General features: G+C 56.2%; 2 protein-coding genes across 8 annotated transcripts; one reads left to right on the forward strand and one right to left on the reverse strand.

Annotated features, from left to right (window-relative positions):
* The first annotated feature begins 435 nt into the window (after nt 1-435).
* TMEM134 (transmembrane protein 134) lies at nt 436-5,293 on the forward strand. Of its 7 annotated transcripts, none has more exons than XM_060158398.1 (7): nt 436-697; nt 870-958; nt 1,641-1,705; nt 2,088-2,177; nt 4,512-4,556; nt 4,772-4,825; nt 4,905-5,293. In XM_060158398.1, exons 1-7 carry the CDS (start codon nt 524-526, stop codon nt 4,985-4,987), a joined length of 600 nt encoding a protein of 199 aa, XP_060014381.1. In that variant the 5' UTR covers nt 436-523; the 3' UTR covers nt 4,988-5,293. The 7 variants fall into 7 exon arrangements, with proteins under 7 accessions (XP_060014381.1, XP_060014385.1, XP_060014386.1 ...); XM_060158399.1 differs by lacking the exon at nt 870-958 and adding an exon at nt 2,333-2,409 and having other exon boundaries at nt 438-697; XM_060158402.1 differs by lacking the exon at nt 870-958 and having other exon boundaries at nt 1,582-1,705.
* A 6,078-nt stretch (nt 5,294-11,371) lies between these two features.
* Nucleotides 11,372-14,177, reverse strand: CABP4 (calcium binding protein 4). The gene is made up of 6 exons (XM_060159817.1): nt 13,821-14,177; nt 13,398-13,428; nt 13,174-13,317; nt 12,011-12,120; nt 11,513-11,660; nt 11,372-11,400 (listed from the first exon to the last, which is right to left on the reverse strand). The coding sequence occupies exons 1-6, from the start codon at nt 14,175-14,177 to the stop codon at nt 11,372-11,374; spliced, it is 819 nt and encodes a 272-aa protein (XP_060015800.1).
* Nucleotides 14,178-15,525: the final 1,348 nt, after the last annotated feature.

Genomic DNA, 15,525 nt, shown 5'->3' on the forward strand with positions numbered 1-15,525 from the left:
ACAGAATTGGAGGAGAATGCAAGCCACATAAGCTCTCTGAGCCTTTTTCCACATTTGCACGGTGGCGACAATCCCCCTCCCGTGCAGGGCCGCGGTGAGTAACGGTGGGGAAACGGTCCCCAGGAGTCTCCTCAGCACTCGAGGAGCGGGCTGGGATGCAGACGGCTCCAACTCGGGCCTGAAAGGTTGGCGAGTGGCAGCCCCTGCAAGGCCCTTGTACAGACCCAGGGATTGCTTCCGAGAGAGGCACCCGCTGTCGCTCGCCGAGGCGGCCGCTGGGCGGCGCGGCGAGCCCAGCTCGGTCCGGACGAGAGAAGGCGCGGTCACTAGTCTGTTCGGCGCTCGGCAGCTCTGGCCTGCTGAAGGCGGGCGGGGGCGGGGCCGTTATGTAAGGGCGGGGCCTCGACCAGGGCGCCGGACTGTCGAGCAACCTAGACGACGGCACGGGGCGGGGTCTGGGCGCGGGGGTGGGGCCGGCGGGAGCGGATGGCGACGGTGCTGGTCGTCTGAGCGGGCCGGGGCCATGAGTGCCGCCCGGCCCCAGTTCAGCATCGATGACGCCTTCGAGCTGTCCCTGGAGGACGCGGGCCCTGGGCCTGAGTCCAGCGGGGTCGCCCGCTTCGGGCCGCTGCACTTCGAGCGCCGGGCCCGGTTCGAGGTGGCCGACGAGGACAAGCAGTCCCGGCTGCGCTACCAGGTGAACCGCCCGGCCCACCTCACCCCCAGCCTGGGTCTGGGCAGACCCCAGGCCGGACCCTGGAGAACCCCAACTCGGGAGAATCTGACCAGAGGCCTCAGCCGGAGCGGGAGACCGCCCCCCGGAGCCAAATCACTGCCCAGACCCTCTCAGCTCTGATTTCGGTCCCCAGCCACTACTGGAGAGCCTAGAGCCCAGACCTGGCAGCTGGTCCCTCACCCCCAGCTGGAGATCCCAACCTGGAGTCCCCACCGATCCTGGGTACTGACCCTCCCTCCCCTTAGCACGCAGGGATGGGGAACTCTTCTGTACCTGAACCAGACTTTGTCCATATTCAGAAGGACTCCCCTGAGCCCCAGGCCAGATAATCCAACGGGAACCAGCACCCCCTCTTATGTTCTAAGTCCCCACCCCATCCTTCCCTCCAGAGCTGGAGGTCCCCACTCACATGATGAGTCCTTGCCCATGCCTTGGCTCCCACTAAACTGGAAATCCCCCTTTCCCAGAAGACCTCCACCAACTCTAGAATCCTTTTCTTGGCAACCTGAACTAGATTCCTATGCCCCAAACCTGGAAACCATTGGCCTGCCCTTCCCTGGCACCGCAAATCCAAGGCCTCCACACTGGGCCCCTGAAATACCATCCTGACAACTCCACCCTGATTCCCAAGCTTGGGGGATCTCCTGGCCCTGGGAACCCTCAACCAGCCCCTGCCGGCTCCTCCCTGCCAAAGCCCCCAGCACCCACCTCCTACCTGGGTTTCAGTTTCCGTGAATCATCAAACCCGTTCTTCGGGGAAGGCGGAGGGAGGAGCTGTCAAGCGGCCAAACAGCTGTGTGTCCAGGCAAACAGCTGTGTGCGCTCGCTTTCTTCCTCTCCACCAGAGGGGAGGGAGGAAGAGCCTGAGCCCAGTAACCCTTCTGAGCCCTGTGTTCTGGAACAGAACCTGGAGAACGATGAGGATGGAACCCAGACCTCTCCGGAGCCGGATGGGGGAGCCGGCACCAGGTCAGGGCCAGGTGGGGACCCACCCCGTACTCTTAGCCCCATGCTTCTGTCTCCTGTCCCCAGGCCCCTGCTCAGTCCTCCAGCTCACCTCACTCAGCCCTCTCACATCCTGTCCTACGAGAGACTCCTACACGGGGTCCCCTGTCCTGCACCCTACCCTAGTGCCAGCCTCACCCACCCACCCCACCAGGCTCTTTATCTTGCAGAAACCCCCAGCCCTTGAATTCCTCTTCACCCCGTCCCTTCTCAGTGCCCCCTATTCTGCAGGAACACTTAGTTCCAGTCTCTGCACCATCCCCCAGGATGCCATCACGACTCCTATCCCAAAGGGTCCCCTTGCTCACCTCCCCTTGCCCCCTCGCCGGGCCCATTTGTCCTGCAGGGATTCTGGCCGAACATCCATCCGCAGCTCCCAGTGGTCCTTTAGCACCATCAGCAGTAGCACTCAGCGCTCCTACAATGCCTGCTGCAGGTGAGACCCTGCCCTGCTCCTGCCACCTGGGGCCCCTGCCCCAGTACAGGCAGCCCTGACTACTTCCCCTTGGCTCTCTGGGTGGGGGATGGTGATGGGAGGGGGTGGGCCTCCTGTCGCCTCTTTCACACACCTCCTGCTCTGCTGCCATCCAGCTGGACTCAACACCCTTTGATCCAGAAGAACCACAGGGTAGTGCTGGCCTCCTTCCTGCTCCTCCTGCTGGGGCTGGGTGAGTGCCCCCGAGGGCCCCCTGCATACCCTGCCTACCCCTTGGTAGGGTCCACCCTCCTTTCATTCGGGCTCTGCATCGCATCCCCCTTGGCACACTGAGCCTCCCAGCATCCTGAGGACGCAGCTGGCTGCCGTGACCCCACCCCCATTTTACAGGTTAGGAAGCTGAGGCCTTGGGAGGGGCAGGTCCAGCCTCCTGGTCACATAGTCAAGAAATCACACATAGTTGAAAATGGAACGTGGTTCCATGCTCCAAACTTTTCCTTTTTTTTTTTTTTTTTAAGCCTGTTTAATCCATCAGGGAACAGAGAGTAACAGCTACTATTTATTCTCTGTCTACTTCGAGCCAGGTGCAGGGCAGGCTTATTTTCCTTCCGTACAGAGGTCACACAGCAAGCAAGAGGTAGGGCCACAACCCAGAACCTATAATGTAGGGGCAGTGCTCAGGGATATGCCCAGCCCAGTGGCCAGAACTGCAGAGTGCCCTGCCAGCCCGATCCACAGGGCACCTGTCACTTCCCCTCCTCTGGAGTCTGAGAGCTGATAAGGACCTCTCTCCCACCCCCAAGATACTCAAGATAGGGAAACTGAGGCCCAGAGCAGGCAGAAACCACAGCCAGCTGTTTTCTAACTCCCACGCTCCTCATTCTGTGGGGCTGAGGAGTCAGAGTCCCCAAAAGGGATCTAGGGTTGGGATCAAGGGGAGCCCTTAGGGAGGGCCCAACTGTGGCACCTGCTCTCCCTCCTCCAGGAAGGTGAGAGTCCCCTAGCTGGAAAGCTGAGCAGCATCCCTGCCTCAGCTCTGGGTGTCTGTGTGCAGGGGAGGGAGCTGCGGCTTCCCCAACACCTGCGAGTTGCACTGGCCACCTACCTTATCTCATTTCATCCTCAACACCTGACAGGGCAAGCATTATTACTATCCCAGTTCAAAAGTAAGGACACAGACTCTGCAGAAGAGCCACAGCTGGGAAGTAGATGAGCTGGGATTTAAACCCACATCAGTGATGTTGCCAGGCCTGTGGGCCACCATAGCCCATAAAGGCCTTTTGCAGGAATTAGAAAAAGATGCCTCCTCCGAGTGGGCAGAGCCCACAGCCCTAAGCCAGGGTACAGGGAGTGAGTTTCAGCCCCCATTGTACCCTTTTTGAGGTGCTCTGTGCAGGGCACAAACCACACAACAGTCCATGGTGGCCCTTCAAGCCTCTGTGCTGTACGGTCCCCCATCTCCCCCCCGCCATCCCATCCTCTAACTGGGGACCCAGGACTCTGCGTCTGAAAAAGTGATCCAGCTATGACCACCCCAGCTTCCCCAGTGCCCACTGTCCTTAGCCAAAGTCCACATCCCTCCCCAGGGCCTACAGATCCTGCCAAACTCCTCAAGCCTGGACTCTTGCCTCTCCTGTCTCGCCAAAAACTGGAAGTTCCTAGAAAGCCCTGAGTTCCCTCCAGTCTCTGGGCCTTTGCCAGGCTGTTCCCTCCATCTGGAATTCTCCTCTCCCTTTCTGCCTGTGCCATGCCCATAGCAAAGCCTCTGGAGTCAGATCACCTCCACCTTCTAAATGCAGTCCTGGGCAAGTTACTTCCCCTCTGTGTCTCAGTTTCCTCTGCTGTGAAATGGGGATGGTAATACCTGTCTCAGTCAAGGTGGCAATTAAATAAGGCCCTGCATGTAACACACTTAGCCCAGTGCCTGGCAGCAGCTGGTAGGTGGTCACTAAAAGGTAACTGCTACTGCTGCTGCTGTCCCTGCTCAGCTTAGATGCTACTGCCTCCAAGAAGCTCTTCCTGATACCCCAGGCTCCCGAGCTGTCTGATCACCAGGGTTGTAGCTTGGAGGTTCTTGTTGCTTGCTCCACTAGGGAAGGGCCATGGGGGCAGGGACAGACATTTCCCAGGGCCTGCCAGGTGCCCTGCTCTGAAAACACAGAGCTTGGTGAACTTCCCCTGGCGGTTCTCTGCCCAGGGGACCTTCAGCTTAGGTGGGGGACACCATTCCTCAGGCCTAAGCCATGTTGGGGGTTGCGGGTGGAGGTCCCCACCCTGCCACCAGCTGCTGCCCCCTGCTCCTGCCCTCACCCTCGTGTTTCCATCTGTGTGCAGTGTTGATCCTGACCGGCGTGGGACTGGAGGTGGCCCCCTCGCCAGGTGAGCGACCCCCTCCTACCTCCGCGGGCAGCGGTCACGCCCCTCGTGTGCCCAGAGGCCCTCGGCAAGCCCTTCCACCTCCCGCAGCGCTCAGCGCCCTCCCGGCAGAAAACGGCCCCTTTTACCTCGGAGAGTGAGACTTGCCCAGGCAGTGACCCCGCAGTCCCGCCCGGAAGCCTCCCTGCCCTGACCCGGCCCCTCCTCCCCTCTCGTAGGTGTCTCCAGCGCCATCTTCTTCGTGCCCGGCTTCCTGTTGCTGGTCCCGGGAGGTGCGAGTGGGCGCGGGCGGGGGCGGGGCGGGGGCGGGCCCTGGGCGGGCCCCCGGCGCTGACAGACCCCGCCCTGCAGTCTACCACGTGACCTTCATCTACTGCGCGGTCAAGGGCCACCGGGGCTTCCAGTTCTTCTACCTGCCCTACTTCGAGAAGTGAGCAGGCGGCGGCAGACGGCGGGATCCATCGTCGGCGCCGAGAGGCCCCGCGCGGCCTCCTCGCGTCCCTAGGGGGCGCCCCTGGGGCCCGCACCCGCTTCGGTACCCTCATCTCAAGGGAAAAGACCCTGCGGGACCCTCGAGGCTCCAGTCCCCTCAGGAGTTTGCTCCGGAAGTTTGGGGCAGTGGGCCTCAGGCCACGACCTGGGCCTGGGAAAGTCGCCCCTTCCGTGCTCCGTGCCTTAACTTATTCTTGGGGGGCTGCTGGGTTGGTGGTGTTTTGTGCTAATAAAAGGGTAATGCTTAATTCCAGCCCACAATTGCTTTTTACTTCCCACTTGCCCTGACCAGCCCATCAGCCTGGCCACAGCCCCCTTTCAGAAAGGCTGAGAAAAGGACTGACCCTGGGGCTGAAGGGCTCTAGGACTGTCCATCTCCCCATGGTACACATGACAGTCCTGATGCTCCATGACTTGCCCAAGGTCACACAGCACGTCAGGGGCAGAGCTGGGCCTGGGGCTCTTCTACCCTGCAAGCCTGGAGAAGACTCTCCCTCCCAGTCCTTAGCAGAGTCAGTCCTGCCCCTGTCTCCACTCAGAGAGGCAGCATTGGTGCCTCCCCTGGCGGCCCTGGCCAAGGGCACTCAGATGACACAGGCCTGGGGCCTGGAGGCTGGTATCCTGGTTCCAGCCTGGCTCTGGGGCCCTGGGCTGCCACAGCCGGCTCTGAATGTGGGCCACCAGGACGCAGCAGCCCAGCCTCCTCCACCCACTGCCCTACTTCCCAGGCCCAGAGGTTGGGAGAAGTAGGGGTCAAAGGACATAGGAAGCAGGCCTGTATAACAGAAAACCTCAGTGATCAAAGACTCTTAGAACCACAGAACATTGGAAACAGACCACTGCAGAATTTTGGAAGGTCCAAGCATCTCAGGATGTCAACAACCAGGAAACAGAATCTTTGAGAACCCTGAAAGCTGAGGTCATAATAGCTACCATTTATCAGATTCTTAGAAGGCGCTTGACACAGGTTCTTTCTGGTCACCCTCCATAGAAACTGAGGCCCAGAGAGACTGGCTTGGCTGAGGGCAGAGTGAGGAACACAACCCAGGGCTTCTGTGACTCAGAGGGGGGTGGGGGTCAGCAAGCTGGTCTGGTCCCCAGCTGACCAACTGAGGGGCTGGCCGAATGAGTGTGGGCCTTGGAGACCCTGTTCATATACTTCATGTTTACAGTCTGCCACCCCCAGTGAAACGCGAGTGCCATTAAGGTGTTCGGCCTCCACTGTATCTGCAGCGGCCAGGACAGTGCCTTTAGATTTCTGTGATTTTGTTGAAAGAATGAGCACCCAGACCCCCGCTCTCGCTCCTGATCTCCTGGCCCAGCCAGACTTCCCACCCTCAGCCACCAATCAAGGCACTTTTGGGGGGGTACCAGTTAGATGCAGGAACTCCTAAATGAGTGATTCTCAAATTAGCTGGGGACCAGTTTTCATTTCTAATGCAACATGGACCAATAATTTTGTAAGGTAAAATGAAAACTAAAAAAGTGAAATAAAAAAACAAAGATACAGAATATAAGCCCACAGTTTGTATTATCAGATTAATCAGACATAAAATTACATTTCAATAGATAAAATCAGAACAAACATGGAAAGAAGAAAAATTATGAACACCATTCATTGAAAGTGGGCAAATTAGCAATTAACATAGAGTTGCTACTACGCTCGTAACTTTCTGTCACTTCACAATCTTAGCTAAACAGCAAGTGATCCCAAAAGTGGTGATTCTCCATATTATAAGACTATCTCAGGGGTCAGCAAGCTGTACCCCACAGGCCCAATATAGCCACCAAACTAAGAATGGTTTTCACATTTTAGTAATGGTTGGGATAAAAGTCAAAGGATAATAAGCTTTTGTGACACAAAGTTTATAAAATTCAAATTTTGATGTCAATAAGTCAAGTTTAATTAAATTATTATTTATCGAATTTCCAACACAGCCACACTCTGTATTGACTTTGGCTGCTCAGCCATACAAACTACTACAGCAGAGCAACAGAAACCATATGGTCCCCAAAGCCTAAAATCTTTACTGTCTGGCCCTTCACAGAAAAAGTTTGCCAACACTTGGTCCATATGAACATGTTGACAGAACACTGAATCGCAACGTTTAAAGTTTTAATGTGACCAATGTGCTTGATTTTTGCTGGTTAATTTATGTAATCCAAGTTGGATTGACAGCAACACCATCCTCAGGAAATGATGAATACCCAAATTCTAAATATGATTTATTTTCAGTTGGAAAAGGCATTAATAGTTGCACACAGATTAAGAACATTAGATTTCCTTAGTGAATTGTGACTCAATTTATCCCTGATGCTCTTTGCCCCATAGCCCATTTTGTCTGATATGTCTGTAGTTATACTAGCTTTCTTTTGGTTAATTCTCCCCTAGTAAGTCTTTTTCCAAGCCATCACTTTCAGCCCTTCAGCTGTCATTATGCTTTGAATGTGTCCTTTTTTTTTTTTTAATTTATATTTTATTTTTAGCTGCGTTTTGCTGCACGCCGGCTTTCTCTAGTTGCGGTGAGCGGTGGCTACTCTTTGTTGCGGTGCGCAGGCTTCTCACTGCGGTGGCTTCTCTTGTTGCAGAGCACGGGCTCTAGGCGCGCAGGCTCAGTAGTTGTGGCCCACAGGCTCTAGAGCGCAGGCTCAGTAGTTGTGGCACAAAGGCTTAGCTGCTCCGTGGCATGCGGGATCTTCCCGGACCAGGGCTCGAACCCGTGTCCCCTGCATTGGCAGGCGGATTCTTAACCACTGCGCCACCAGGGAACTCCTGAATGTGTCTCTTATATGTGCACTTAGCTGTGGGAAGAGCCTGGTATCTGCCTTTATATATATATATATATATATATATATAGTTTTTTTTTGTTGTTTTTTTTCTGTGTGTGTGTGGTACGCGGGCCTCTCACTGTTGTGGCCTCTCCCGCTGCGGAGCACAGGCTCTGGAAGCGCAGGCTCAGCGGCCATGGCTCACGGGCCCAGCCACTCCGCGGCATGTGGGATCCTCCCGGACCGGGGCATGAACCCGTGTCCCCTGCATCGGCAGGTGGACTCTCAACCACTGCGCCACCAGGGAAGCCCCTATTTATTTATTTATTTGTTTGTTTGTTTATTTATTTATTGGCTGCGTTGGGTCTTCGTTGCTGTGCGCAGGCTTTTCTCTAGTTGCGGCGAGCGGGGGCTACTCTTCATTGCAGTGCGCAGGCTTCTCATTGCAGTGGCTTCCCTTGTTGCGGAGCACAGGCTCTACACGCGCAGGCTTCAGTAGTTGTGGCACGTGGGCTCAGTAGTTGTGGCTCACGGGCTCTAGAGTGCAGGCTCAGTAGTTGTGGCGCGCGGGCTTAGTTGCTCCGCGGCATGTGGGATCTTCCCGGACCAGGGCTCAAACCCATGTCCCCCGCGTTGGCAGGCGGATTCTTAACCACTGAGCCACGAGGGAAGCCCTCTTTTGTTTTGTTTTAAGGATTATTTCTACCTTGTGTTTTAATGTTTTCTGTAGACTTTGTTTTTCTTTGCTTTTTTCCTCTTTCCCAGCCTTCTGCTAGCTTAATGAGGAATTCTTCACTTTCTCCCTTTTCCTCCTCTGTTGATTTGACTATAGAGAATGGAACATTCTATCTCTATTTCTGTTATATTAATGGTTACCCTTACATGATTAACAAAATCTAAAGTTAATCAATGAATCTGTCCTCCTCTAGGAAAAACAAGCATGTCTAGAGTATCCCTTCCCATCTTCCATTTTATTTTTGTCTATTATTTTTTTTAGTCCCTCCTGGTTTTTAAAATCCCCCAAATTATTTTTTATAGTTCATGCTTCTTTAGATCTACCAATATGTTTACTGATTTCTCTCCTATTATTTAGTACATACTCTGCTTTCAATTTCCTTCCCACTGAAGCCATCCCTTCAACAAGAGTTTGTGGGTGGGAAACCTTTCAGCCTTCGTTTGCTGAAAAAAGTTTATATTTCATCTTCATTCTTGAGTAAGATGAGCTAAGTACAGGCTTCTCAGTTGGCATTTTTTTTCCCTCTGCACGTTGAACAATTTATTCCATTTTCCTCTTGCATGTGTTGTTGTCAATGAAAAAAGTCTTTGGAGAGTCTAATTGCTAATCCTTGGTAAGTAATCTGACTTCTTTCTCGAGCTGTTTACAAGATTTTCCTTTTGTATTCTGCAGTTTCACTGGCATGCATCTAGATATACATTTACTTTTTTAAAAAACTTATTTATTTATTTTTGGCTGCGTTGGTCTTTGTTGCTGTGCATGGCTTTCTCTAGCTGCGGGGAGCGGGGTCTACTCTGCTTCGTTGCGGTGTGCGGGCTTCTCATTGCAGTGACTTCTTTTGTTGCGAAGCACGGGCTCTAGCCACGCGGGCTTCAGTAGTTGTGGCGCACGGGCTTAGTTGCTCCGTGGCATGTGGGATCTTCCCGGACCAGGGATCGAACCCATGTCCCCTGCATTGGCAGGCGGATTCTTAACCACTGCGCCACCAGGGAAGTCCCTATACATTTACTTTTATATATCCTTCTCTGGCTCCAACGTGCCCCTTCAATCTGGACTCTTGCCCTTGTGGAATTCTTTTTTTAAATTTATTTATTTAGGGCTGTGTTGGGTCTTTGTTGCTGCACGCAGGCTTCCTCTAGTTGCGGAGAGCAGGAGCTACTCTTTGTTGTGGTTCGCGGGCTTCTCATCGTGGTGGCTTCTCTTGTTGCGGGCACGGGCTCTAGGCGCGGGGGCTTCAGTAGTTGCGGCACGCAGGCTCAGTAGTTGCGGCATGCAGGCTCTAGAGCGCAGGCTCAGTAGTTGTGGCGCACGGGCTTAGTTGCTCCACAGCATGTGAGATCTTCCTGGACCAGGGATTGAACCCGTGTCCCCTGCATTGGCAGGCAGATTCTTAACCACTGTGCCACTAGGGAAGTCCCTGTTTGTGGAAGTCTTTATGGAAGTTTTTCAATCATCATCTCTTTAAATATTGCCTCCTGCCTGTTCTCTACATTTTCTTCTTCTGAGATTCCTAATGACTTTTAACTACTCTTTAATATTTTCTGTCTTTCATTCCTCAATGCTACCTTATGGGTGATTTCTCATATATAGCTTCCAGTTCATTAATCTTTTCTTAAATTGTGTCCAATATGCTGTTTACTTTACCCCTTGATGTTTTTTCATTCCAATGGCTATATCCTCTATTTTTAGAAGTTCCTTTGGGTTATTTTTTTAAATCTTTCTGTTCTGTTTTCGTACCATCCTGTTACTGATGACGGTCTCCTTTCTTTTACCTCAGTTTTTTCTGTTTGTTTTTGCGTTTCCTTAATGGCCTCTTTTACATTGTTTTATGATTTACACTTTGGGTGCTGACTCTTCTGTTTACCGCATCTGCCTAGTCTCCCTCATGGTGATTTGTTTCCTTATGTGATTTGTAACTTTTTGTCATGAGTTCATCTTCAGAAGTGACAGGGTTGTTTGGGTTTTTTTTAAGTCCTATGTGCCCTGGGTTGAAAGAGTGCCTTTCTCAGCAGTTTTTTCCTATTTCTTCTGCTTTGCACACCACAGAGATAGACCGCACTCCTGCTTGACATGCACACCTGAGTTGCAGGTTCACTGGGGTAACTTTTTCCACTCAAGGTCCTGAACATCTGTACCTCGTCACTTTCTCAGGCTGGTGGGTGGAGGTATATTTGGGTCGCCTTTTCAAGAACAGGGTAGCCCGCTGAGACGCTGGAGTGTACTGACGTCATGCCCTGCTCCCCAGCCTCTTACAGGTCTTTTGTCCCGCCTGGGTGTCAGAGCCCAGGCTCCCAAACCTCTCCACCTCTGAAGCCCCCATGGCATCTGCTCCTTCCCACCACCCAGCTTTGGGTTCTCTCTTTGTCTTTGGTACCTGGGGTCATCCCTCTCTTTCACGTTCAGCTTTAAATAAAAACAAAACCCAAAACATTTCCACATATAAAGAGTGGGAGGTGTCCAGCCACCTTCTCAATTCACCGTGTTACCAGAACCAAGCCCTACAGTGACCCGTCTTTGAATGCTGCCAGTGCCAGGGAGCTCCCTACCTCCCAAGTGTCTGGAGAGATTCAAACCTTGCTCACACCGGGGAATGATGGGTGGTTGAGGGCACATTTCCTCCAGGCAGCTCGGGTGGAAGGGAGGTGAGGATGAGGGTGGGCAGGTGACATCACAAGCCAGCTCTCCAGCCAGAGGGTATCAGGAGCAAAAGAAGCCTGGGGCTGCTGGGTTTCTTTCATCCTGGGGCCTTGTAGGGAGGGTGTGCAGCACGAACCCTGCTGGCGTCTGAGGCCAGAGGGGCAACAGTCTCCCTCCTGGAGCCTCAGCGGGTAGAAAGCATCATCACAAACTCTGTGGGGGAGAAGGGGCAGGGCTTGGGCCAGTCCAGGTCAGCCGTGCCAGGAGACACTGAGCTCAGCCTGGGAGCCGGAGGGATGCGCGTTTGTCTAGGTAGGAGACTCACCATCAAAGTCTACGGTGCCGTCCCCATTGAGGTCCACTTCTCGAAGCATCTCGTCCAGCTCAGGACCCACCAGTGGCTCCCCAAGCAGAGCCGGTGCTGCCTGTCGCAGCTCTGCCACCGTGATTCGCCCATCCCTGTCCCTGTCAAACTGGGATTCCAGCAGGGCTCAGCCCTTCCTACCCAAAGCTGCCTCTGCCTGCACCCGCCTCCACCTTGCCACATCCTGTGCCTGGACGCCCACACCTTCGTCCGTCCACACACTCCTTCTTCTACCAGGCTGAGGCCGTGGGCTCCCTGCCCCAGGAGGGCTCCCTGGGTGGACCCCCAGCTGGGAGTGAACCAAACCCTCTCCGACCCCTCCCCAGCCCTAGTCCCACCAGCTGCAGGGCCCGGGGCCTCCAGAGGCTGAGGCTCCCAGTCTCCCCTGGCCTCCTGGGGGGGAAGCCAGTAAGGATGCCACCCAGCCACCCACCCACTGCCCATCTGGACGCTCCACACCTCGCGGAAGGCGATGCGCAGCTCCCGCACCCCCAGCATGTGCGCCGTCTCCTCCCTCAGCTTCGGGCCCATCATCTCCACAAACTCCTCGAAGTCCACGCGGCCACCCACTGCGGACCCAGGCAGAGGGTCACAGTGGTGAGGGCTGGGGCCCGAGGAGGGGCATCACAAGGGCCAGCCCCTCCCCGGCTCTGCATCCAGGAAGGACACCGGTGTCCACGTCCCTGGGCAGGGGTGGGGCGGGGGGGTAGGAGGCTACAGCCCGGGGCTCCGATGGGGGCAAAGTGCTCAGGTGTTCTCAGTGAAGCCCCGGGTGTGGGGGAAAGAGACCAGGCTGTGGAACCAGACAGGCCCCAAGTTCAAAGCCCCCTGGCTCTGCCACTGATGGTGTGGCCTTGGGTGACTTACTGAGCCTCCCTCCTCATCTGGGGACAGGGTGCTGATGGGGCTGGGGTTCATGGCTGTAAAGTGCCGGAGCCCCACGGGTGGCAGCAAAGACCCCAGGAAGCATCCCCAGGTTGTCCCTGGATTCTAAGGTGCCGTCAATCATAAAAAGCACCAATGGTCAACTAGCAGCTTTGGGGAGAAGAAAGAAGCATGACACGAAAATATTCACGTCAATTGTACATCATATCCCATTTTGGAAACTGTAAAGAAAAAGCAAATGCGGGAGTCCTGGGATGAAAGGAATCTGATATTTGACAAATTGGCTAATGATAATCACACAAGGGCAGCCCATCAGACATTTAATCGCAAGGCATGGCCAGGGTCTGTCACGCTCGGCCTCACAGAACCTCAGGAGGCTCTCTCAGGAGCCTCAGGAGGGTCAGAGAGAGAGACAGAGACAGCCCTGGTGGCTGGTACCAGCATGGACCACTTTACCTCAGTCAGAGACGGGGGTCCTCGACCTGAGCCCCAAGGGGCTCTCTTGGGTCACCCGGTGCCTTCCTTGTCACCCTCGACCCCTGTGCCCCCGGGGGCCAATGTCAAACTGTCCTGGAAACTGTCACCCCCTCACGCCACCGTCACCGGGGCCTCACCCCACAGCCGCCTCCCACCACCTCTCGTTCCCCTGAACCACGAGGCCGAGAGAGGACCCGCCCAGGTGGCTCGCCGCCGTCCTGCCCCGCCCCGCCCCCAGGCAGGTGTGGTCAAGCACTGACTTCGCATCTTGACATGCTGGGAGACCTCGATGAGCTCCATCTCCGTGGGCATGTAGCCCAGTGTCCGCATGCACTCGCCCAGGTCCCGGTAGCCGATGTAACCATCGCGGTCCGTGTCAAACTCCTCGAAGGCAGCCTGAAGCTCTGCAGGGGAGGGAGGTCAGGCGCAGGCAGCCAGGCTCTGGGGCGCCTCCCACCCACCTTCGCCAGCATGGGCCACTCACCATCCAGCTCCTCGGGGCCCAGCTCGCGGTCCTGCAGGGGCACAGTCCAGCATGTCCCTGGGGCCGGCCAGGGCTCTGGCCGCCCTTCCTCCTCCAGCCCCAGCCCACGCTGGCCTGGCAGGGCCCATCCCACAAGGGCAGGAGAAGGCAGCTGAAGTCCCACGGGCCCCAGGAGAAGAGATGACCCCCTTCCTGCTTCTGGGGCCCCACGCTGCCTCAGATCCCTGGGTTTGGGGTCTAGCTCTGCCCACTGCCCAGGCCACCCCCAAACTGCAGAAACTCTACCCCCTCAGCCCAGGCTCCTGAGTCTGGAGCAGAAACTGGAGGAGGCCTGAGTATAAGGGGCAGGGTGGGCTGAGCCTGAGCCCATGAGTCCCTAACCTCACCCCCAGGCCCCCCAGCCCTGCCCCAGCCCCACCTGACCTTCCCAAAGATGCGGTTGAGCAGGGGCCCGTATGTCCTCTGAGCAGGATCGTGCCGGGGGGCAGGACGATGCCGGTGGGACTGGCGACGAGAGGCTGGCCCCTCCTGCCCGTCTCCAGTCCTGGAGGGGTCCTCGCTGCCCCCCAGGGCCTTGGGGCCCTGCGTGAGGGTCTGCTCCCCAGAGCTGCCAGTGCCCTTCCGGGACCCTCGGAGCCCCGTCGTCCTCTTGCTGCTTTTCCTCCTGGTCAAGGGGAGCCCCTCAGCACCACTACTGGAAGCCATGACCCCCACAGGGGGCTGCTGGGGTCCGGGGGGTGGGTCTGGGTCATGCTGCGCCCTCACCTGCTCTGTGGCCATGCGGAGCACCCCTGCCTCTCCGGACCCATAAAGCTGCTTATGTACCCGCAGCCTGAGAGCTGATGGCCAGGGATCGGGCCCTGAGGGGGATTAGGGTAAGTGAGGCAGGCAGCCCAGGCGCTAATCCCAGCCCTCTGCCTGGGGGTGGCCAAGGCAGAGGCAGATGGGTCAGGGGGACCATCCTCAGCAGCACAGCGTGCCAGGGCATGTTGGCTGCAGTGAGCTCTGGACGCCAGCTCTGCGGCTTATGAGCTGGGAGACCCAGCAAACTCACTTCTCTAAGCCTCAGTTGCCTCATCTATAAAACGGAGGCAATATCGCTGAAGCGTCAAAGACAGCCCAGTTGTATGAGACAGGCAGGATTTAGCTAAGAGGACACGGAGAAGCATCTCAAGCAGGAGGAAGAGTGTGGGCAAAGGCTGGGAGGTGGGAAAGGAGAGGATGAGTTGCCCACCGCGGCCCCCATGTGGGCGACATCCTGGCCGGAGCAGAGGGTATGTGAAATTCGGGAAGAGAGGCCAGACCAGAGAGGCCTTGAATCACAGATGATTGAGGGTGACCTCGGAGGAGGTGGACCCTGTGGGAACCCAGAGCCTGCCCTGAGCTGGAGGGGCCCAGGGCGAGGGGTTTCAGCCATCTGGCCCTGTCAGGAATAGGGGGGCCTGGCTGGTCACTTGGCCTTACTGGGCCGGGGTTAGGGTTTCCCGGTGAGCAGCCCCATGAATGATTGATGTCCTCCCAGCTTGGGTTTCACACCGGCCGCCTTAGTGCCGCCGGGAGCCATGCATCAGGCCCCGGCGTGGGGCCGTGCGGACGGCCGGACCTCTGGGCAGGCAGGCACGCCCTGCTCCTTCCAGCCAGCAGCCTGCACCTTACAGGTAAGCCAGGCCTCACCAACCGGGCCCAAGGGGAGCCCAGGGCTCTGATCCAGTAGGGGCTGGAGCTTGCAGAGTGGGGTCTGCCTGAGTAAGGGCCCTGGAGGTGGGGAGACAAGCAGGCTAAAAGGTCAAGTGGCTGGAGCCATGGGCCACGTGGCAGGATCCAGTCTTTCCTGGACATCTAGTTTCTCCACCCTCAGAGGGAACCACCCTCCCCCATCTAGGGAAGGTGGGGTGAGGGCGGCGAGCCTCTTGGGACCCAGCCACCCTCATCCTCATCACACAGCTGAGTCCCCTGCCCCCTTTTCTATTTAGTCGCCCCAGGGGACAAATGGGGGCCACTCTCTGCCCCAGACTCCCTGTCCACCCTTGGATTCCTATGGGCCCAGGGGACCTGAGCCCTTCCTTCTTGGAATCTTTTTTCTTTTTTCTGGCCACACCACAAGGCACACGGGATCTTAGTTCCCTGA

This window comes from Lagenorhynchus albirostris, chromosome 9 (assembly GCF_949774975.1).
Source record: "Lagenorhynchus albirostris chromosome 9, mLagAlb1.1, whole genome shotgun sequence".
NCBI lineage: Eukaryota > Metazoa > Chordata > Mammalia > Artiodactyla > Delphinidae > Lagenorhynchus > Lagenorhynchus albirostris.

Excerpts from the sequence above, each read along its gene's own strand:
- TMEM134 (XM_060158398.1), top strand. The coding sequence starts at position 524 with ATGAGTGCCGCCCGGCCCCAGTTCAGCATCGATGACGCCTTCGAGCTG. Across the intron at positions 698-869 it reads AGTCCCGGCTGCGCTACCAG|CCACTACTGGAGAGCCTAGA; the intron begins GTGAACCGCCCG and ends TTCGGTCCCCAG. Across the intron at positions 1,706-2,087 it reads GATGGGGGAGCCGGCACCAG|GGATTCTGGCCGAACATCCA; the intron begins GTCAGGGCCAGG and ends TTTGTCCTGCAG.
- CABP4 (XM_060159817.1), bottom strand. The coding sequence starts at position 14,177 with ATGGCCACAGAGCAGGTGAGGGCGCAGCATGACCCAGACCCACCCCCC. Across the intron at positions 13,429-13,820 it reads TCAACCGCATCTTTGGGAAG|GACCGCGAGCTGGGCCCCGA; the intron begins GTCAGGTGGGGC and ends GTGCCCCTGCAG. Across the intron at positions 11,661-12,010 it reads TGCGCATCGCCTTCCGCGAG|TTTGACAGGGACAGGGATGG; the intron begins GTGTGGAGCGTC and ends CTGGAATCCCAG.